Source organism: Podarcis pityusensis (genome assembly GCF_964106645.2).
Source record: "Podarcis pityusensis genome assembly, chromosome: 1".
NCBI lineage: Eukaryota > Metazoa > Chordata > Lepidosauria > Squamata > Lacertidae > Podarcis > Podarcis pityusensis.
This window is the reverse complement of record NC_138028.1, coordinates 132,125,720-132,148,982: the sequence shown is the minus strand read 5'-3', so window position 1 is coordinate 132,148,982 and position 23,263 is coordinate 132,125,720. Positions and strand designations below refer to the sequence as shown.

At 42.9% G+C, this 23,263-nt stretch overlaps 1 protein-coding gene and 1 long non-coding RNA gene across 7 annotated transcripts; one reads left to right on the top strand and one right to left on the bottom strand.

Moving 5' to 3' along the window:
* The first annotated feature begins 16 nt into the window (after positions 1-16).
* Positions 17-23,000, top strand: MDH1B (malate dehydrogenase 1B). 6 transcript variants are annotated; one of them, XM_081017240.1, is made up of 14 exons: positions 17-164; positions 1,670-1,782; positions 2,578-2,712; positions 4,176-4,318; positions 6,796-7,298; positions 9,721-9,862; positions 11,491-11,654; positions 11,972-12,111; positions 13,223-13,274; positions 14,179-14,235; positions 16,452-16,517; positions 17,135-17,185; positions 21,158-21,247; positions 22,307-23,000. In XM_081017240.1, exons 1-14 carry the CDS (start codon positions 143-145, stop codon positions 22,321-22,323), a joined length of 1,695 nt encoding a protein of 564 aa, XP_080873366.1. In that variant the 5' UTR covers positions 17-142; the 3' UTR covers positions 22,324-23,000. The 6 variants fall into 6 exon arrangements, with proteins under 6 accessions (XP_080873366.1, XP_080873365.1, XP_080873368.1 ...); XM_081017239.1 differs by lacking the exon at positions 17-164 and adding an exon at positions 229-425 and having other exon boundaries at positions 21,167-21,247; XM_081017238.1 differs by lacking the exon at positions 17-164 and adding an exon at positions 230-425.
* On the bottom strand, positions 17,686-20,534 carry LOC308484868. The gene is made up of 2 exons (XR_013990144.1): positions 18,509-20,534; positions 17,686-17,977 (listed from the first exon to the last, which is right to left on the bottom strand). It is a non-coding gene; the product is annotated as an uncharacterized lncRNA (long non-coding RNA).
* Positions 23,001-23,263: the final 263 nt, after the last annotated feature.

Sequence of the window (23,263 nt, the reverse complement as noted above, 5' to 3'; positions counted from 1 at the left end):
GCGGACAAAATGGCCTCTTCCGGCTCGGTCAGGCTGTGCGCGCCTGGTTGCCTGGCAACCGCCCCGCTCTCCTCCGGCCTAGCTCCCGAGGCGCCAGCGCGAAAACACACACCTGTTGTTGGGGTTTTTTTTTGGGGGGGGGATGGCCAAATTCGTGCTCGCAGGTGAGGCGGCGGCTCCGCCCCGCCTTGCAGTCTCTCTGTCTGTCTGTGTCTGTCTGTCTCTCTCTCTCTCTCTCTCACACACACACACAAACACAACGTCCTGCTCGGGTTTCGTAGGGCTGGGTTGGCTCGCGCCCCCTGAGCATGCACAGAGTGCTGCACTCCCGGCAGTCGCTCTGGGATGAGGAATGCGTTTGCCGGGCGAGTCGAAGCAGCTCCATCAAGCAGGAATAAATAAAGAGGAGGCTGCTTCCCTCACCTGTGCGTCCCCGGCACACCCCTCTGTGTTAGGAAGCGGATCAACCCAGTTAATAGACGATTGTGTTTTTCTTAGAACGATTTGTTTTTATTATTATTATGGTGTGTGTGTGTGTGTGTGTGTGTGTGTGTGTGTGTAAAATAATAGGGGCCATCTGCCTTCCCTGGAAAGTAAGCAGGCAGCAAGTATTCATAAGCTCGTGAATATACCGGTATATACTGTATTCAGTCCTTTGACTTCACAAGCTTATGAATACTTGCTGCCTGCTTACTTTCCAGGGAAGGCAGATTGCCCCTATTATGCTGAGGCGGATGGAGATATTATATATATATATATATATATATAGATATATATATTATATAATATATACATATAATGTATATATATATATATATATATATATATACACATACATATATATAATACATATATATTATATATTGTATTATACATTTATGTTATGTTATGTTATGTTATGTTATGTTATGTTATGTTATGTTATGTTATATTATATATATATATACCACCTTCTTTCTCTGGCAGGACCTCAAGCCAACTTACAGATAAAAATAAGAACAGCTAAAAACGTGGCAAGGGCAGGGAAACAACAACAAATAAGAAACAATTAAACCTTAACAGAATTAAAACTATAGTACAGTGATCGCCTTTCTGCCGTTAATGACACTGTGACTAATTTTTGTTTTGTACACCTCAGTTTCACTGGACGCTTCTGAGCACCTGCTAATGTTTATTTGTTCATTCATTAGGATGGAGCAGGAGCCCCGTTAGATCCGTGAAGGGGACATGAAGCCACAAAGATCTGGCCCTATTTCTGTCTAGGCCAGTATCCTGCCCACCAGGTGTCTCTGGGGAAGCCTGCAAGCAGGACTCAAGATCCCTTCCTTCCTGCTTGCAATTCCCAGCAGCCGGTGCTCAGAGGCATACTGGTTGCCTCCAGCAGTCGAGGGAGAGCATTGTGGCTAGCAGGCCCTGATCACCTAATCAGCCCTCGGCTAATTTGCCCAAACTCCTTTTCATCTAAACCACTCTAGCCGTCGCTATATCTTATGGCAGGAAATTCTGGGAGTTGACTCAGTAGAAACTTCCAGAGCGGGGTGCATGGAAGTCGTGCTTGGGGAAGTAATGCACTCTTGCTCTGCCCCGGTTATCATCCCCCTTTGCAATAAGCGTTCGCTCCTTTGACTTCATGAGCTTATGAATACTTACTTGCTTTCTTACTTTCCAGGGAAGGCTGATTGCCCCTATTATGCTAAGGCAGAGCTCCTTGCTGATTATTTGCAGAAAAATCTGCCTCACTTCAGGATACACAAGATTACTCAGCATCCAGACAACTGGGAGGTAATATATATCCATGTGATTCACTAGTGCAGTAATGACGCCTCGCAGGGCTGGTCCTGTCATTAGGGATAGTGAAACATAGTGATTATGTTTTTGTAAAAGATGTTAATTTATGGTTGGTGGTGTTAGCCATCTTGACCTTTTAATCAGGGAAGGTGGGGTACAAATATTTTACATAAATATGTGATGTGGGCAAACCTGTAATGGCCTGGTATTTCTCTAGCACACTTATGCTCCCTAGATGGAAGTGTATAAATGGACAAGCACCGACTTATATGGGCACAGTGCCTCTGTTGACCCTTTTGGGGATATATTTCTATTTCTTTTGCCTTCTTTCTATTGAAAAATTATAGCCTGGGTGCTGAAGGAGGCTCTTGGTTGAAGCGTTTGAAATCGTGCCCACTAGTGGATACATCTGTATATTTGACTAGCATGCTGCTTTGCTAAAAAGTGTGTTGGCTAAAGCTTTCTTAAAATTTCCTGAAGCAGTACTGGTCCACACTGGTCCTTTCATACATTCAAGCAGACATCGGTCTGCATTTTTTTCCTCACTGCAGCTTCCAGTTCAATGCACTTGCTTGCAACTAATCCATAAGTGCCTTATTAATGTATACATTCAAATTAGCATTAGATGCACAGGTACAAAATGTATGAGCCTGTTATAAAATATGAAGGGAAAGTGTTTGGGCACATCATCTTGGGAAATTACTGTTTCAGTATTGCCTTGAAAGCTTTTTCTGGATTTAACACATTAACAACACATTTCATGCTTGCTTTGGGGGATTTTGCTTCTAGAAGTGGCTGCAGGAGATCTGTGAACAGAATGGATGGAAACATAAGCGCTCTCCAATTATTTGGAGGGAATTGTTGGACCGTGGAGGAAAGGGACTTCTTCTGGGAGGATTCAATGAATTCCTTGAACACGCCCAGGTCTGCTTCTTCTTCTTCTCTTCTTGTCTCTACGCTTAGTGAGTATTCAGTTGGCTAAATAATATCCCATCTCCCAACAAAATACTACAATCAGAAGAATGCTTGTGAGAGAGATAGTAAATGCGAATTTATATTACTTTGTAACCACACTAGAATCACACTCAAAGACCATAAGACCTTTTAATGTGTTGGACTTCCAACTTCCTTCAGCCCTAAGCAGCATAGTCTGTGGTTAGGAATGGTGGGAGTTGTAGTCCAACAACATCCAGGGATGGACACAAGTTCCCTATCCATGTCATAAGGAGCTTGGAAAACCTACCATAATTAGAGAGAAGTTTTGATTACTGAGGCCACTGGGAAAGGGCAGCGAGGAATGAGTTCGGGCTTAATTTGATTATCAGGAAAGTATTCCTAAATGTAGGGATTGACTATGGCAATACTGCTACTGCAATGGACTGGCCATGGTAATGATAATGGTACTACTGTATTCTGCTTTGATCAGAACCCACACAGTTTAATTTAGGAAGGATATCAACAAACTGAAGCATGTCTAGAGGGCAGCAATTGTGAGGAGCTTATATTGCAATAAATATCAAGATCAAGTCCTGCGAGGAAAGGTTGTAGGAATTGGCTGTGCTTAGCCTGAAAAAAAGATTACTGAGAAGCAAAATAGTAGCCATTTTCAAAAATGAGGTCCAGTGCCGAGGGCCTTCTGGCAGTTCCCTTGCTGTGAGAAGCCAAGTTACAGGGAACCAGGCAGGGGCCTTCTCGGTAGTGGCACCCGCCCTGTGGAATGCCCTCCCATCAGATGTCAAGGAAATAAACAACTACCAGACTTTTAGAAGACATCTGAAGGCAGCCCTGTTTAGGGAAGCTTTTAATGTTTGACGGACTATTGTATTTTAATATTTTGTTGGAAGCAGCCCAGAGTGGCTGGGGAAACCCAGCCAGATGGGCGGGGTATAAATAATAATTAATAATTATTATTATAAATATTTGAAGGACTGTCACACTAATGATAAATCACATTTGTTTTTTGTTTTTGTTGCTCCAGAGGGTAGGAACCAAACCAAATAACCTGAAAAGTATTTAGACTAAACATTAGAAAGAACTTCCTGATGGGACAAACTGTTTGATAGTAGAGGCTGGATGGTTGCTGTAGTACTGTAGTGGGTTACTTGCTTCAGGAGGGGTTTGGACTAGATTCCTTTTGAGGATCTTTCCAGCACCAATGATTTGATGATGATAGTAAATTATTATTTCTCTTCTACCAAGATACTTGGAGCATCCATCACAGATGGAACTTAATGAAGGATTTCCCTATTCTGTCCCTTCGTTCCTCTCCCCTCCCGCAAACACACACATTTTTTAAAAAAAGGTTTTGTTCTTCAGATTTTTGATTAAATGGTGATAATGTCTGAGCCATATTTGGATGCCTGCTGATGACTCTTTTTAATCTTCAGCAATACTATAACATCACATCCGACATGATGACTGAGCAGATGCTCTTAATAGCCAAGGAGAACTTGCAGACCCACATAGTGATTGACCAAGAGGAGGAAGAACTTAAAGGCCTTATTAATCCATTACACATTTGGATAAACAGGTGGGAAAGATGAAAATAAACTGCATAGGGAATCTCAAAAACTTAAGTCTGATCCTTTTCTTTTTAAACAATGCAGCTGTCAGGGGACCTGGAAAATTAGCAGAATCCAGAACCTGTACATGACTGAACACAGTCTATGCTTGTAACACAAAGATCCACATTTGTATATATGAGCACTTACAGCGCAGACCATAATTCCCATTTTTAATTTTCCAACTGCAGTGCCTTGCATTTCATCAAAGATCTCAACATTACCTTTCCCGCCCCAACCTGGCCACGGTGATCCATGCGACGGTCACCTCCAGGCTTGACTACTGTATTTCGCTCTACGTGGGGCTGCCCTTGAAGCTGTCCCAGAAACTCCAGTGGGTGCAGAATGCTGCAGCGAGACTCCTCACGGGGTCCCTGCCATGGGAGCATATTCACCCAGTGCTTTACCAGTTGCACTGGCTCCCGATGGAGTATCGGGTCAGGTTTAAGGTGCTGGTTTTGACCTTTAAAGCCCTTTGTGGCTTAGGGCCCTCGTACTTATGGGACTGCCTCTCCTGGTCTGCCCCACAGAAGACCTTAAGGTCCATGAATAATCATAGTGTAGAGGTCCCGGGCCGTAAGGAAGTTAGATTATCCTCCACCAGGGCCAGGGCCTTCTCAGTGACTGCTCTGACCTGGTGGAATGCTCTGTCCCATGAGACCAGGACCCTGCAGGATTTAACTTCCTTCCGCAGGGCCTGTAAGACAGAACTATTCCTCCTGGCTTTCAATTTGCTCCTGCCAACCTAGCAGTTCGAAAGCACGTCAAGTGCAAGTTGACAAATAGGTACCGCTCCGGCAGGAAGGTGAACAGCGTTTCCGTGTGCTGCTCTGGTTCACCAGAAGCGGCTTAGTCATGCTGGCCACATCACCCGGAAGCCGTACGCCGGCTCCCTTAGCCAGAAAAGCGAGATGAGCGTCGCAACCCCAGAGTCGGCCACGACTGGACTGGACCTAATGGTCAGGGGTCCCTTTACCTTTACCTTTAGCCACCAAACCGTTCCTCAGAGCTTCCGTGACAGTGAACTGTCTGATGCTTCCACTTTTATCCATTCTGACTCCTTATGCCCACCCCCTCAACTTCCTTAATCTCTACTTTCTTTCTGGTTTTAGTTTTGACTTACTGGAAAGCAGTCCTATAGGGTACAGCCATAGGGTACAGCCGATCCCCCCTTCCATCCGCAGAGTGGGAGATCCTTGGGAGACAAAGAAGGCCTCCCTTCATGAGCTTTCCTGCTGTGGGAGTGGAAATCTCAGCTAATGCAGTAACAGCAAAAGGGGTGTGTGCCAGTGGCAAACTAGCGGAGACTTGGGGTCCACTGGATCCAAAGACCTTGTGTCCCTGCCCCACCCCACCCCCGAACTGAGGTTGGGAAAAGTGCACCAGCCCAGGATCTGGAATACTGATTTTCCCACCATGGAAAGTTTTTTATGTTGCACACTTCCTTGCTGTATTTTCTATGAATGCGCGATTGTTAAATATTTGCATAAAGAAGCAAACAGCAAGCGACAGAAAGGAGAGAGGAGAGAAAATGGCAGAGCCACAGTCCTACCTGCCCCACACTTGGCTTGCACAAGTCCAGCAGGCCTTTAGATCTGACTGTTCAGCAGCCACAACTCCTCCCTCCCCTGACCTAGTCCGTTAATGTTTTTAAGCAGCTTTTCCTGCATTCTCACTGCAGAATTGCTATGGAATGACTGTTGTTGGGGGGATCAATCTCAGTAGTCTATCAGCCTATGTGATTGTTAAGTCTTCAGTGTTAAGTTGTTGTTTTAATAAAAAGAAGTAAAAAAAATTAGGTTATAGTTTAGAAAAATCAAACACTTATGCAGTTAAATTAATGTAGTCTGTAACCACATAGCTTGGGACTCGGGTGGCGCTGTGGGTTAAACCATAGAGCCTAGGACTTGCCGATCAGAAGGTCAGCGGTTCGAATCCCCGTGACGGGGTGAGCTCCCATTGTTCAGTCCCTGCTCCTGCCAACCTAGCAGTTCAAAAGCACATCAAAGTGCAAGTAGATAAATAGGTACTACCTCCGGCGGGAAGGTAAACGGCGTTTCCGTGCGCTGCTCTGCTTTGCCAGAAGTGGCTTAGTCATGCTGGCCACATGACCTGGAAGCTGTACGCCGGCTCCCTTGGCCGATAAAGTGAGATGAACGCCGCAACCCCAGAGTCGGTCACGACTGGACCAAATGGTCAGGGGTCCCTTTACCTTTACCTAACCACATAGCTTAAAATAACTCAGCTGCAATGCCTGCTGTTAGAAGATGTCACTAGATTTCATGGCAAGGTATCCTTGTTCATTTCTAATACAAGCACTAAGAGTTGATTACTGAGGACCATGAAAACCTGTAGAATAAAAAGATTTTTTGGGGGGGAATAGCTCTCTTCTGCATAAAACCAGTGTTTGTTTGTTCATTGCTAACTACTTTTCTTATCTTAACAGAGCATCAGCTAGTATCTGCTATCATCTGATCCCTTTGTTAATCAATGGGGAAATATTTGGAATGGAAACTGAGATCAGCCTCCACTTGCTTGACAGAAAGGGCTGCGAAGAACTTCTTGAAGCTATCGTTATGGAGACTGAGGACTTGGCATCCCCTGTCCTTCGTGGCATCACTTTGTACACTGAACTGGACGACCAGACTTTTCTCGAAGCTGAAGTCATCATTTTGCTTGATGACGTCCTTCAAGAGGCAATCCCATCTCTTGAAGAATGCATCCAGCAAGTTACCAGTCAATGTGAAATATATGGTCCTCTGATAGAGAAGAATGCCAGAAGTAATGTCAGGGTTGTTGTGATGGGGAAAACCTTTGTCAACCTTAAGGCATTGATGCTTATTACACATGCTCCGTCCATCAACCCTCAGAATATTGTCACTGTATCCCTGCTCTTGGAAAATGAAGCCAAGGCCATGCTGGCAAGAAAAATGGGGATGCATCCAGCAGGTGTGTAACAAATGATTGCAGATTGACTAATGATTATTTAGTTATTTTGGATTGTTATATTGTCTTAGAATCATAGAGTTGGAAGAGACCACAAGGGCCATCGAGTCCAACCCCCTGCCAAGCAGGAAACACCATCAGAGCACTCCTGACATATGGTTGTCAAGCCTCTGCTTAAAGACCTCCAAAGAAGGAGACTCCACCACACTCCTTGGCAGCAAATTCCACTGTCGAACAGCTCTTACTGTCAGGAAGTTTTTCCTAATGTTTAGGTGGAATCTTCTTTCTTGTAGTTTGGATCCATTGCTCCGTGTCCGCTTCTCTGGAGCAGCAGAAAACAACCTTTCTCCCTCCTCTATGTGACATCCTTTTATATATTTGAACATGGCTATCATATCACCCCTTAACCTCCTCTTCTCCAGGCTAAACATGCCCAGCTCCCTTAGCTGTTCCTCATAAGGCATCGTTTCCAGGCCTTTGACCATTTTGGTTGCCCTCCTCTGGACACGTTCCAGTTTGTCAGTGTCCTTCTTGAACTGTGGTGCCCAGAACTGGACACAGTACTCCAGGTGAGGTCTGACCACAGCAGAATACAGTGGCACTATTACTTCCCTTGATCTAGATGCTATACTCCTAGTCTTGCCTCAGGGCAAATCATGTTAAGCAAATGAAAAAATAAAAATAACATAGAAGCGCACATCCATACTAAAACCCACAAAAATAACCAAGGTTTAAAATATTCTAGACCATGGGTAGGCAAACTAAGGCCCGAGGGCCAGATCAGGCCCAATCACCTTCTAAATCTGGCCCACGGAGGGTCCGGGATTCTGTGTGTTTTTACATGAGTAGAATGTGTCCTTTTATTTAAAATGCATTTCTGGATTATTTGTGGGGCATAGGAATTCATTCTTTCTTTCTTTTTTCGTTCTACCCGGACACTGAGGTCCAGCACCGAGGGCCTTCTGGCGGTTCCCTCACTGCGAGAAGCCAAGTTACAGGGAACCAGGCAGAGGGCCTTCTCGGTAGTGGCACCTTCCCTGTGGAACACCCTCCCACCAGATGTCAAAGAGAACAACAACTACCAGGCTTTTAGAAGACATCTGAAGGCAGCCCTGTTTAGGGAAGCTTTTAATGTTTGATGTATTTTAATATTCTTTTGGAAGCCGCCCAGAGTGGCTGGGGAAGCCCAGCCAGATGGGCGGGGTATAAATAATAAATTATTATTATTATTATTATTATTATTCAAAATATAGTCCCGCCCCCCACAAGGTCTGAGGGACAGTAGACCAGCATCTGCTGAAAAAGTTTGCTGACCTCTGTTCTAGACCACACAGTCCGAAGTCACTACTGAAATGGGAGGACTTGAACTTTCTCTGAAGGAAGCTCAGACTCTGATGCACTTTTAGGGAAAAGGCAGTTCTGCAGTACTGGTGTGTGACACTGCCTCTGAGAACATATCTCTGCAAACCCTTTGCATGCATGCGGGCTAACCAATAGGCTGGGAGATCATAACATTGGTCCATGCTAGAAGATTTCTCAGTTTAACTCAAGATAATCAAAGCTACGGTGCAGTGGGAGAGGGGGAAAACACAAGGAGGAATTCGACGTAGCGCTGGGCCAATCATCCCATCAACACAAGCTTTTCAGCTTGCCAGATGGAACAGTCCCCACCCAGTGTGGTGTAGTGGTTAAGAGTGGTGGACTCGTAATCTGGTGAACTGGGTTCGATTCCCCGCTCCTCCACATGCAGCTGCTGGGTGACCTTGGGCTAGTCACATTTCTCTGAAGTCTCTCAGCCCCACTCACCTCACAGAGTGTTGTGGGGGAGGAAGTTAAAGGAGATTGTTAGCCACTTTGAGACTCCTTCGCGTAGTGATAAAGCGGGATATCAAATACAAACTGCCTGTTGTGCGCCTTCTGAGGTTCTCCTGACCCGCCCTAGAGCTAGTGGATGTCCTTCACTGGTGGAACAAATCTAATTGAATCTTGCCCATAATTCACAGACTCTCTAAAAGGTCTGCAGTTCTACTATGGTGAACCTCACCAGGCCTTAGTTAAGGACCTTAGGCAGTTTCTTGCCTCATGGGACACAGCAGAAGACATGTCTTTTGAAAGTACTCCTTTGCTATGTGAGTTAACTTTGCTATGTGAACGGTTACCATGATCAGTGGCTCCCAAAAGCAATGGCTATGTTGAGCCTCTGGATTAGAGCCAATCTGCTTGAGGGAGCAACACCAGGGAATGGCTTTTGCCTTCATGGCCTGCTTCATGTGGGCTTCCCAGAGACATCTGACTGACCACTGTGGAAATCAGGATGCTGAACTACATGCACCCTGTAGAACCTTTGTTCTGTTCCAGTGGGGTTTTTCCTCCTTCCGTTCTTACCTGTTATGGTTATGCATCTTTCGATTGTTGTCTTCAACAGGAATAAAAAATCTCGTAGTCTGGGGTAATATCAGTGGGAACAGCTTCATCGATCTGAGTAAAACACAGCTGTATAGATATGACAGCGCCATCTGGGGCCCACCGAGCTTTTCCCGTGATTTGATGGATGTCCTGTTTGATCGGTAATTTTTTGTGATACTTTTGATTTTTTAAAAAACTGGCTTTTATGCCATCCCTCTGAGTCTGAAGTGGTGTTTGCACCTTACACATTGGCCCAAGACCTTTGCCTCTTTCATAGTCTCTTGCATTTTACAACCCCAAAGTCTACTCTACAGTGCTTTGGGGCATTGTGATGGTGTTTGAAAAATCTTAAACAAAAAACTGAGAGCATCCAACTCAAAGGCTTGAAAAATGAAAAAAGTATTCATGTGCTAAGAAGCAGAAGCATTGTTCTTTTCAGGACTCAGGACAAAATCCCCAAATTGAGCCCAGAAAAGGCACAAGAATGCCAGTGCTTCCGTTTACCAAATGCAGCTTCCAAGTGAAAAGCAAAGGAAGTGTGAAAAAGAATATTCTAAATTAAGCTTCTCTCCTGATCTTTACGTCCACCAACAGAGAGAGCTGTGCTCCAAAGCAAAGCTTCTCTAATGCACTTTTGAACCTCTGTGGAATGTTACATAAGGAGCATTCCTTATTTGGTGCTTTAAAGTTATTAAGGTCAAAGTATTTAATTAAGAACTAAATGGTCTAGTTGTGGCAAGGATCATAAGCAGCAATAGCTCCAGTGCTCTGTTAGAGTCATACCATGTAAGGATCTGAAACACATTTTCCCACCCAAAATACCGTAGTATTGTTACTATTACAGTGGTGCCCCGCAAGACGAATGCCTCACAAGACAAAAAACTCGCTAGACGAAAGGGTTTTGCAGTTTTTGAGCTGCTTCGCAAGACGAATTTTCCTATGGGCTTGCTTCGCAAGACGAAAATGTCTTGCAAGTTTGTTTCCTTTTTCTTAACACCGTTAATACAGTTGTGACTTGACTTCTAGGAGCAACTCATAGAACGCGGTGTGGTAGCCTTTTTTGAGGTTTTTGGTGATTTTTGAAGCTTTTCCAAAACTTTTCCGACACCGTGCTTCGCAAGACAAAAAATTCGCTAGACGAAAAAACTCGCGGAACGAATTAATTTCGTCTTGCGAGGCACCACTGTATTTATTAAATTCGTTAAATGCTGGTTTCTAGATTTTGCCCTGAAGTACATCTATATTTGAGAGCTCCTGTTTTGTTTTTGTTTTTGAGCGCTCTTCATCAGAGTTTCCGTCACACGGCTGCCCTGTTGCAACCTGCAGGCTCCCCTGTCACTTTCAAACCTGCCAATGAGTTGGACGATGAAGCAGCCACACCTTCTCCAACCTTTTGCCCCTCCTCTTGTGGTCCACCATCTTCTCCCCCGGCAGCCCCGCTGCTTCCTGCAAGCAGGGGAACAGATAATAAAACTTGAAGGGAAACAGAGGGGAGAGGAGGTGGCTGTCTCATTTCCCAGTTCAGCAGTGGATTATAGGCAAAGGAGGAATCTCAACTTGACAATCCTTGCTCGAAATGCCTGGAGGTGAAAGGGCGCAAAGTTCATACCATTCCCATACCATTCCAAACCTTGCTGAAGAGACTATGACAATGTATGAGGCTTTGGGGGGTCTGAGACTTCAGCCTCTTGATGAGGAGCTGCTTGCTTAAAAATGGTTTGGAACATGGTCTCTTCCTGTAGTTTTCTTTATTTGTATTTAAGGAAAGCTCTGCTTTCTCATTTTACAGTGAATGGATACGAGCAGAGTTTCTGACTGCAATGAGTTTGTTGAGTTCCTGGGAAATTCATTGCGTAGGCATAGCGCCAGCACATGCCATTTTTACTGTGCTGAGGTACTGGTACCTGGACTCCCCTCCAGGAGAACTGGTCTCCCTGGGAGTACTCAGTGAAGGTAAATGTTGCTCTTCAGTCAAATAATCATCAAACGTTTCTCTGTCACACTGCTCCATTTCCACCAGAGGCCATGTGGAAGGCTTGCGTTATTCTATCCAAATTAAAATCTTTGCGTACAATACAGCCAAAGTTTAAGTAAAGTCCCATTGATTTCAGTAGCAGAATTTCATGCCTGCTTAAATCTCTTCCACTGAAATCAGTATGGCAGAATATTGGGATATGGTCCATGTAATTCACAGTTTTAATGGCAAATGTATGGGTGTGTTGTTATCTGTGCATAAAATACACTTTGGAGGGACTGTTTCTGTTCCTTAGGTCAGTTTGGGATTCCTGAGGGAATTGTCTACTCCATGCCTGTAAGTTTCCAGAATGGCAGCTGGAAGGTCTCTACAGATCTACAAATTAGTGAGAAAAACCAAGAATGTCTTCAGAATCTAACCTATGATCTGATTCGGGTAACCTCATGCTGCTTTCATGTCCTGTACTATTGTTTTCATAATTCTTCCTTCTAGTTATGGACACATTCCAAACAAGAGACTCCCTTCATGTTAGATTTACTCCACATATGGCGGGTGGTCCAATTTCCATTGGATTCAGCATCTAAATTGATCCTTAGAGGGCAGCACTTGCTAGTGCAAACAATACATTTTTACTAGTTTAATTTTAAAGAGTGCAGTTAAGGCAAATTTCATTAGCACCGAAAGCCTGCCTAGTACTTCCTAGATTGTACCCATTTATTTGGCCAGTTTGTGATTGTTTTGCAGACAGGAAACAAACAAAAACTCCTATATCTGTATAATGGGACAAAGGAGAAGCAGTAACGCACAGCTCTTCCCCTAGAATTTTCCTTGATTCTCCAAGCTCCAAAATAAATGTTAAGATAAGATCATGGATTTGACCATGAGTGAAATCTGAGTTGTTCGTCATGCGTAGAAGATTTGCACGAATACAAAAGGCACAAACATAACCCATAAATAAACCCTGACCCATCACTTTCAGCAGAAATTGTTAAGTGTGTTTAGGATCAAACCTTTGGGGAAGTACCGTATTTTTTTGCTCTATAAGACTCACTTTTTCCCTCCTAAAAAGTAAGGGGAAATGTGTGTGCATCTTATGGAGCGAATGCAGGCTGCGCAGCTATCCCAGAAGCCAGAACAGCAAGAGGGATTGCTGCTTTCACTGCGCAGCGATCCCTCTTGCTGTTCTGGCTTATGAGATTCAGAATATTTTTTTCTTGTTTTCCTCCTCCAAAAACTAGGTGCGTCTTGTGGTCTGGTGCGTCTTATAGAGCGAAAAATACGGTAATTAAGATCACCCTGAGGTCATAGTATTATTGTTTCATCAGTTATTGTATTGTGTCTGTGTACGCCCCCGCCCAGTATTCGACTTTCAGATTATTGAGATGAAAGATACTACCTTAAAACACCAGTCTAATTTTTGGGGGGGGGAGGGGACTGATTATCTTTGTGGCTCAAACTGGTAGTACTGGCAAATAAATGCCAACTAAAAATGCACTTTATTTGGGTAATAATTGTTGTGTAATAAATTTCTTGTTTCCCTACGCAGGAAAAGCAAGTTGCATTAGGTGAAGTAACAGAATTGTATCCAGAGAGAAAAGGTAAAAATCAGTAGGATGTGAGTGCTTTCTATTAATAGATAAAACACAGTGAATATGAAGACCAGATTTAAAATCAGATGTTCTCAGTGGTGAGATTTTTAAACTGAACATGCCTATTACTAGACCTTTGGAATCCCCAGTTATCTGAGCGATGATCATACAATCTGAGTTGCATTTCTAATTCTGCAAGTTATAATGTCAAAAAACGATATGAGACTGTTTCATCTTAATTAATAGAGAGTTTTCTGGGCCTAGATCCAAAGAAACTAGGCTGAGGAGCCCAAGGAGATTTGATTGACTTTTCCCTCAAAGATGAGCCAATCCACCCATGTGACAAACTCCTTTTGAAACTGAGGCAGGTTTCAAAAATAGTTTGTGAAATGAGCTGGAGGCTAGTTGCTTGAAGACCAAAACGAAAACCCAGACCTAGCACAAGATCCTTGCATATGCAGCCCCTTGGATTCCTTTGATTGGCATTCTGGAGCACTTTGTGGATTTTTCGAAGGACTATACCACAGGATCCAAAATGCTAGGTGCACTGAAGGGGCTGCATGTTATATAGGTCTGATTTATGTTTACGTAGAAGTGAATCCTACTGAGTTGAACAAGGCTTACTCGCAGGAAAGAAGGCATAGGATTGCAGCCTTAAAGTTCAAACGACGACGAATAACTTATAGCACCTGATTAAATTCCTGTTAGTTCTCAACTGAAGCCTCTCTTCTGGATTTTATATATCACCTTATTTTTATTTTATTTTTTTGCTGTAGGCTGCTTCTTCAACTAAAGCTTTTGACCTCAAAAACCAGCCACAACAACCCAATTGTTATTAACATTTTACTTTAGCTTGGCGAAGTGCATTTCGTTGATACAGTTAATGTCATTACGTGGATATTGTTTCTTACAGTCAGCCCTGTGCCACATTCAGCAGAGGAAGAGGAAAGCATCCAAGCTGAGGAGGAAGGTAACTCAACAAAATATTTTAAATATATTATTTTATTGGGGGGAAATTGAGGGCACATTTGTTTACCCAGGTTTTGGACAGGTAAAGATATTTTTATGTTTAAAGCAGTGATGGTTTTGAGAATGCTTCTAATTATTGGAGACTCTGCTTTTCAGTCATTTATATAGGTTTTTATGTGATAGCTGCATATTTTTGTTTTGAACTGTTGTTATACACTGCCCTGAGCTCAGTTTAAAGGAGGAGCAGTATAAAAATACAAGTAGTAAAAAAAATAAATGAGAAAAGCATTCCCATCCTCTTCACTTATTATGCAGGATAAAAATATATAAGATACCAGCTATGAACTCTGGTTTTAAGGAGATGGTGATGTCATATTATTGAACTTCCTTTATTTTAAATAAACTTTATTGGTTTTTACAGTGTGCACTTCAGAAGATGATAGAAATAATAAATAAATAAATAAATAAATAAATAAATAAATAAATAAATAAATAAATAACTTATACCCCACCCATCTGGCTGGGTCTCCCCAGCCACTCTGGGCGGCTTCCAACAGGAGATTAAAAACACAATCAAACATCAGACATTAAAAAACTTCCTTAAACAGGGCTGCCTTCAGATGTCTTCTAAACATCAGATAGTTGTTTATTCCTTTGACATCTGATGGGAGGGCATTCCACAGGGCGAAGAAAAACAGTTTTATGCTAAATACATGAATAATGGGGCAGTTAGCAACTGCTTCCCCACCCCTGCAATAACTGACAAATTTCGAGGTTTCTGTAGACTATCGCAAATTTGCAAGTCAATATGCAGAAAATGCAACATTTTTTTTAAAGTGTGCAGACTAACTACTTTTCCAGAGGAGCTCAAAGAGTATTTTTATATCCATTAGCACACAGCGAGAAATAAGTAAAAGCAGTAAACATTTGCTTTATTTAAGAATGGGCAACTTCTTGAGCACCATAATTTCTGCAGAGTAGCAATGCATTTAATAAAACTGGAATGCTTGCGGTGAAACTTGCACCGTAGCTGTCAGAAATGCACAGTGAGCAGAATGCCATTTGACTGCTGCCTGCAGAAGTGACTAGAAAACATAGATTTACCTTGCCTTTTATTTGCAGAATCATTATCCAGCTCTCCAGATGACCCAAACTTAGATATCATGAGGTTCTGGAGAGAGGGGGGGAATTTACATTTGGTTACCTTCAGAATCGTTCAATCTTTTGCTTGCCTTCCAAAATCTGCCATTGAGTTTTGAGAAATTTTTGTGTAAATGCAAATTAAGGACCTATTCCATGACCCAAGGCCCCGTGACCAAGTCGCTCCCTATGTAATGAAAAACCAGACGAGACAGCAAGATATAGATTTTGACTTGACTTGATATAGGTTTTTGAGAAACTCATGCTGGGTCTTAGCAATCACATTAGCCTGCATGTTTAGAAAAAAGACATGAAATGGAAGAGGCAGGTTAATTCCAGGTTGTGCTTGTTAGTTCCAGGTTGAGTTGGGCAAATAAACAGGCTGTTTCCCGGTGAATGTGTCATTTCATCATACAGGCAGCTAAAGAATATAGTAGGTTTTTGTACTACTGCAAAAAAAAGGTGGTATCTCATTATTGATAGTTAAGGCAGAGCAATTGTCGCTGCCTGTGTTGCCCTACTCATCACCTATAGGGCTAGGTGAATAGGTGACTAAAATAAATAATACCCTTAACAACCATTACAGTTTTGCTAACAGATAGATCATGGGTAGGCAAACTAAGGCCCGGGGGCTGGATCCAGCCCAATTGCCTTCTAAATCTGGGAATCAGCATGTTTTTACATTAGTAGAATGTGTCCTTTTATTTAAAGTGCATCTCTGGGTTATTTGTGCGGCCTGCCTGGTGTTTTTACATGAGTAGAATGTGTGCTTTTATTTAAAGTGCATCTCTGGGTTATTTGTGGGGCACAGGAATTCGTTCATTTCCCCCTCCCCAAAATATAGTCCAACCCCCCACAAGGTCTGAGACACAGTGGACCGGCCCCCGGCTGAAAAAGTTTGCTGACCCCTGAGATAGACTCTAGGAAAAATGTAATGGGTCTGGGAAAACTTCAGAGGGGATGAGTTCCAGCCCTGCTTATCCAGAAATAAGGGGAAAATAGCACTGCAGAGGCTGTGCCACTGCTTTTCTCATTGAAAAAGCTCTCAGGTCTGTTCTTTAATCCGGTTTCTTTTAGGACTTGGACTTTCACCCAGTAGCCAAGGAATCGCCTCTGAAAAAGGTGGCGAAACTCCTGCTGAAGGTAAATCTTAAACCGTGTGTGTGTTTAGGACTGAGCTAAAACAGCCTCCCCAAACTATGCCCTTTTTCAGTGGTGAGGCTGGAGGGCAGGCAAAGAGACATCAAATTTTCTAGGAAAGGGGGCGGGGCCTGAAATTCTTCAATGCTTTTCCCTCAGAAAATTCTCTCCTTCAGAGGGGATGAGCTGCAGCTGTTATGTACTGAGTTGAATAGGATTCAGAATGCAGAAGTCTGATTGGTCCTGGAACAATAGGATCCAGAATGCAGCAGTCTGATTGGTCCACAGGAGCCACCCAATCCAGCTCCAGGTGGAAGTGAATCCGCAACCTGATTGGCCTACAGGAGAATCCCGGAATTAGCCAATCACGTGGGGCCCATTGTGTAAATAATGTATATAAGGCAGACATTCTGGGGGAACTTCCATTCCTCTTCACAACTATGAGCTGAATAAATAGCATGAAATCCACTCTCGACTATTAGTATATTTCACCAGCCCTGCTTGCTTCACAGAGACAAGAGGGAAATAGCGCACACGGTAGCACTGATGGCTGTTTCTGTGCCACTGCTATCCTCATTGCAAAAGCTCTCAGGTCTGCTCTTTAACCCGGTTTCTTTTAGGACTTGGACCATCACCCAGCGGCCAAGGAATCACCGAAGAAACTTCTGAAGGTAAATCTTAAACTGCAAGCATGTGCGTGTGTGTTTAGGACTGAGCTAAAATAGCCTTCCCAAACTACGCCATTTGTCAGTGGTGAAACTGAAGGCAGGAGAAGAGTCATCAAATTTTCTCAGAGAGGGAGGTGAAATTCTTCAACGCTTTTCCCTCAGACAATTCTCTCCTTTCAAATTTTGACTCAGTGATGAATGCAGTGCTTCTGTCCTTATACGTTGATGAAGGAAGTAGTTGGCTAAGAAAGAAAGGCCTCTACCTTCAATGACACTGTAATAATATTCGACAAGATCAAAACTGGATCCATAGTTTCGTCCAGAATTAACAAGTGGCAAAATTGGAGAGACCATTTTACCATATTCATCCCATGGGATGACTGCAATTCTCCAATACTTTGGGAAGAGATTGGGTAAGGGAAGTTTTCCAAAACTGGCTAAGAAAAGCTATTTTCTGGATACTTCTAGCCCAGCCCTAATTTCTTCTCCTCCGAAGTTTTAAAAAAATCTCACAACAACAATAACCCAAATCTGTCCAGGCATACGTCAAGCCAGGGCAGAAAATGGGCAGATGAAAAGAAGCAACTTTCCCTTTACCACAAATTGTTTTTTGTCTGAAAATCACTCCCCTCAAGGTGCTTCTACCTCATACCTCATTCACACATTCAAGTCACTATTTGATTTGCAGTTACCAAATGACAAGCATGTGTGTGTAAACTAGAGAAGAGAGAGAGAATTTTACTCAGGGAATTTGAAGCTGAAAAGCTGGCAACCTTAGTCTCTTGCATGTCCTTGCTTACCGTATTTTTCGCTCTATAGGACGCACTTTTCCCCCTCCAAAAATTAAGGGGAAATGTGTGTGCATCCTATGGAGCGAATGCAGGCTCCTTGGCTTCAGCGATAGCAACACGAAGCCTCCGAAGCACAGAGGGAGTGCTCCCTCTGCGCTCCGGAGGCTTCGTGTTGCTTTCGCTGAAGCCTGGAGAGCGAGAGGGGTCGGTGCGCACCGACCCCTCTCGCTCTCCAGGCTTCAGGGATAGCCGCCTGAAGCCTTTGGAGCGCAGCGTGAGTTCCCGCTGCACTCCGCAGGCTTCGGGTTCCTTTTGCTGAAGCCACGAGAGCAAGACTCTCCTGGCTTCAACAGAGAGGGAGAGCTGCGCAGCGCCCCTTCAGCCAAGCGGGAGGAGAAATGGAAGGGGCTCCGTTTCTCCTCCGCTTTGCTGAAGGGGCGCTTAGCAGAGAGGGGGAGATTCCCCCCCCCTTGTTCTCCCCCTCTAAAACAAGGTGCATCCTATTCTCCGGTGCGTCCTATAGAGCAAAAAATACGGTAATTATCAGCAATGCTATTCCCAAGGCCTTTTTTAAAAAATATATAATTTAATTTAATATACTTCTGAATGTAAAAATAGGCTTTCAGTTACAAAGATAAAAACCGGTTACACAAACATTAGAATATAAGCATCCACAATTAACATACACAATTAAAGATTGTTGGCTGCAAATTTGTTTGGTGCCATTGGCTGCTATCTTTTCCTAGCAGCACCAATTTTGGAATTCAGGTTGGACTGTTTTGCAAGACAGCACCAGGGTAACTTTGAGAAGTCAGAACTGAAGCACTAGTATGTGCACCCAAGCCTTTGTGTGTGCACTTCCTCCTCCCAAAAGTGTTTCTGGATCCTGCCCATTGGCCGCGGTTGCGTGTAAGCGTGGGGTTGGGGCAGAGAGAGATGATGATGGCTTAAAGCCTTTCGATTATAGTGTAGTCAATCTGGGATTTGTATTCATGTTTCCTGCATCCCAAGCACGACACCCTCTCCATCAGTATAGCTGAAGGAGCGTCTCCACCCCCATTGTTCTGCCCGGACGCTGAGGTCCAGCGCCGAGGGCCTTCTGGCGGTTCCCTCATTGCGAGAAGCAAAGCTACAGGGAACCAGGCAGAGGGCCTTCTCGGTAGTGGCGCCCGCCCTGTGGAACGCCCTCCCATCAGATGTCAAAGCGATAAACAACTACCTGACATTCAGAAGGCATATTAAGGCAGCCCTGTTCCAGGAAGTTTTTAATGTGTGACATTTTTGTGTATTTTTGGTCTCTGTGGAAGCCGCCCAGAGTGGCTGGGGAAACCCAGCCAGATGGGCAGGGTACAAATAATAAATTATTATTAAATTATTATTATTATCAAAGCAGACTGACATTTCCTCCCTTTTCATTCTGAAGCACTTCGTTATGATTAGCCTCTCTTTTTTTTAAGAGCAGATACAAACAGCTTTCCTTTTTTAAAAAAAAATGCTTTATTGGTTTTAAAACTGTAGAACAGAAATGATCAATAAAGGTTAAAGACAAATTAAAAATAATCATTCATTCCTTAATTGATACTTGATTTGTACATCAATTTGTAATTACATTTAACATGACCTCTGATCTTCCCATTGTGTTCCTTAATTGGATTCCTTGAATACGCACTTAACTTTATTTTCTCCATGTTGTTTAACTTACTTTACAGTTTATAAAGTTATCCTATTTACACACAGAAACTCAATTGAAACCTGCCAACGGATTAATATTTTGACAATGTTCTTTTACATAAACTCTGTATATGTCCCACTCTCTGGTAAATTTTTCATCTGTAATGTCTCGTTACCTTGCTGATAGCCTTGCTAGTTCAGCGTATTCTCTTGCCAGTCTGACTGGAATGGGATAGCCTCTCCCTTCCAACCTTTTGTGATTAAAATTCTGGCAGCAACTCTAGCATACATAAAGACTCTCCTGAACTTTTTTGGAATTTCGTTACCCATAATTCCTAGCAGGAAGGCTTCAGGTTTTTTAGGGAAAGAACATTTAAACATTTTCTTAAGTTCGTTGTAAATCATTTCCCAAAACTGTCCGATCTTTTTACAGTTCCACCACATGTGGATCCATGTACCTTCAGCATCTCTGCATTTCCAGCAAATGTTTGTCCTAGATTTAAACATTTTAGCCAATTTAACAGGTGTTAAATGCCACCTGTAAGGCATTTTCATACAGTTTTCTTTTAGATCGTAGCATGCCATAAATTTGATGTCTTCCCTCCAGAGTCTCTCCCAACATTCCATGAGGATGTTGTAACCATGGTCCCTGGCCCATTGCACCATTACGGATTTGACTTCTTCCTCCTTGACCTCCCAGACCTATACATTTTAGAGGGTGGTTTGTATTTATTTTGAATCTCATCTTTATTGAGTCTTGAAGGTTCTGTGGAGAAACCGGTTTATTTGTCTTTTTGGAAGGTCTCATTCAATTGAAAATATTGCATCCAATCTATCAAATGGTGCCTGGTTTTTTCAATTTTTTAAAGTTTTAACTTACCGTCTTTTTCTTCCAGCAGATCTTTCTAGGTTTCGCAGATACGATTCACTTTCTTCTTTTTAACCGAAAATGCTTCTGTCGGGGACAACCACCACAGCGTTTTAGGTTCTAATAAAGTCTCATTTTTAGACCACACTTTGTGTAATGATCTCTTGATTACATGGTTTAGGAAGCCTTTATGTACCTTGGCCTTCTCATAAGCTAGATAAGAATGCCAACCGTATCTATTGTTGAACCCTTCCAGGTCTAGCAGGTCAGTATTATTCAGTGTCTTCCATTCTCGTATCCAGGAAAGGCATTCTGATGAGCATCAATGGTACAGCCCAAATGGCAATCCTCCATGCTTTTCTTAAGGGAGGGTGAGGGCCATAGTTCACTGGTGGGACATCTCTTTTGCATGAAGAAGGCTGCAGGTTCAGTCCCTCACATCTTTAGTTAGGTCTGGGAGAGACTTTGGAGCCCATCAGTTCAGAAGATGCTGAACTAGATGGACAAATTGTCTGACTCAGTATAAAGCCCCTTTCTGTGTTCCTAGCTTCTTGCGAAAAGAAGGTCAAAATATGCTAACAGATTATAAAAAGAAGAATGTTGGAAATGTGTGAAATGTAAAACTAACCATTCTTTCTACATCAGAGGCTGAAGGTTCCCCTAGTGAGGCAAAGAATCCTGAAGATGAAAACATCAAAGAACCCACAGGCGACAATGCAGAAGATCCTGTAGATGGTAGGCCCAAGCTGCTTAAAAATAAATAAAAAATTTACTCCTTCAGATGATAAAACAGCAGTATCGTTTTAGCAAGCACACAGGGGTAAGCTCCAACTATTTGTAAACCTTATATTTTAATTGTGAAACCAGGTATTTCTTCCAGTTGGGACTCTTTAACTCAAAAAAAGTAATGTAAAAAATTGTTCTATTTGTTGGTAGTAGGCTTCATTTTTAAAACTGTTGTGGTATTTGTTGATGCCTGGCATCTTCTCAAATCTGCTTTACTTTCTGGCTTCCATTAACAACAGCAGAATTGCTTTCACAGTACAGTCATACCTCAGGTTGAATGAAGTTGCTTCAGGTTGAGCGTTTTCGGGTTGCGCTCAGCGGCGATCCGGAAGTAACGGAACGCGTTACACGTGTGCAGAAGCAGCGCCTCATGTTATGGACTTTTCGGGGTTCGTATGGACTCCCGGAACGAATTAAGTTCATATCCAGAGGGTCCACTGTAATGAGCTCTTTCGACTCTCGCAGTTTGAGCCCCTGCCTCGGCTTCCTTCAACAACAGAGACTTTTCTTTTCTGAGTTTGGAGCCCTCTTGAGCCCCTTCCCAACTTTCTCTAACAACCAAATCTGCCTTTCCAGATACTTGAGAATGTGTGGTGGGAAGCTATGATGAGCTGCAGCTCCCAGGCGCATGTCGCCTCTGTATTTGGAGATAAAAGTCTCCTTTGCACACTTCCCTCACTGCATACAGTACAGAAATCACAGCATATTGCTACATAAGCAGCCTTTTGTCTATGGCTACATGAGTGCCCTGAGTACTGATACATTGGTGGCCTTTGAGAAATGTGATTGTGGGTTTTCCATTTCTCTTAACAATCGCAGTGACTAAAATGTCTTTCTTTAAAAAAAAAAAAAAAATCATCCTATAGCAAATACAGCGATCTATATAAAAACCGTAAACATATTGGATAACCATTTAATTAGGCAGTCTCCATGACTGTCCTATTTGGAAAAGCAAAAACAGAAAGAAACTAAAATGCTTCCTTCTATTTGTTTATTTTTATTCTGCAGCTCCTGATTTGTCTTAAGCAGATGCCAACTTGAACAATCGAGAATTAAGTTCAGAATTCACTGCTGCTGAATTCAGCTGCCTCAGAGAAAATCCCTGGATGCAGTAGCTTCTGTTGCTCAACAGGAAAATGTTAATTCTTCTTTCTGAATGTAATGAATTAAGTAACTGTGTAAAAACTTAAGCGTGTTTGTCTTCCGTGTGCATACTAAACAAACATGGCACATTTTTGTTGGAGTATTTGGATCAAACCAGTTTAGCTCCATTTAAATGCAGCAATATCATCTTGAAGATCATTTTGTGGGCTGAGAAAAATGCATTAGGGATTCAAAACACTTATATTAAAATTTGTAGAGGATGATGTTCAAATCCATAGCGAAATTTGGATGATGCACTCTTCTCCCTTCTTACTACACTTGACGGAGGAGCAAGATGAACCCTTTGGAACAGCCTGAAATCTGTTTTGCACGCCCAACCATCTAATCGACTCAAGGCTTCCTAGCACCCTCTACATTCCAGCTTTAAAGACTGCTGATTCTGGGGCTTTTCCTTCACAGCCAGCTTTCCTCCCTTATCCCCTTGTTGTGTTTTTCTCAACAACCAGCCTCAAGAAGATGTAGCTCTGGAGAACTGAAAAAACTTGCTTGCCGCTTTGCGACATTTTAGTACGTTCTAATAAAGATGAAATCTTAATAAGGCTTTGAGATTTATTTCCATTGGAACAACCCAGGTGTTTTTGAAATAAGGAAGTGTTTTGGTTATGTTATAAGCAAAAGAAAGTGCAGATCGCCAGGTAAGTCTTTGTGGAATGGCGCTTTCTTGGGGGATGATTTTAGTGGGGTGGGGTGGGCATCCAAGAAGGTGCAAAAACACTGAACTTGGCTGTATAGGTTCCACATAAACTAAAGCACAGGGGGGTTGTGAGAATGAAAAGTGCAGCGGGCAAGCATTGAAAACAA

Bases quoted from the DNA above. Each gene is read 5' to 3' on its own strand.
- MDH1B (XM_081017238.1), top strand. From the start codon at position 353: ATGCGTTTGCCGGGCGAGTCGAAGCAGCTCCATCAAGCAGGAATAAAT. The intron at 9,863-11,490 runs GTAATTTTTTGT...CTCATTTTACAG, and splicing joins ATGGATGTCCTGTTTGATCG to TGAATGGATACGAGCAGAGT. The intron at 13,275-14,178 runs GTAAAAATCAGT...TGTTTCTTACAG, and splicing joins ATTGTATCCAGAGAGAAAAG to TCAGCCCTGTGCCACATTCA.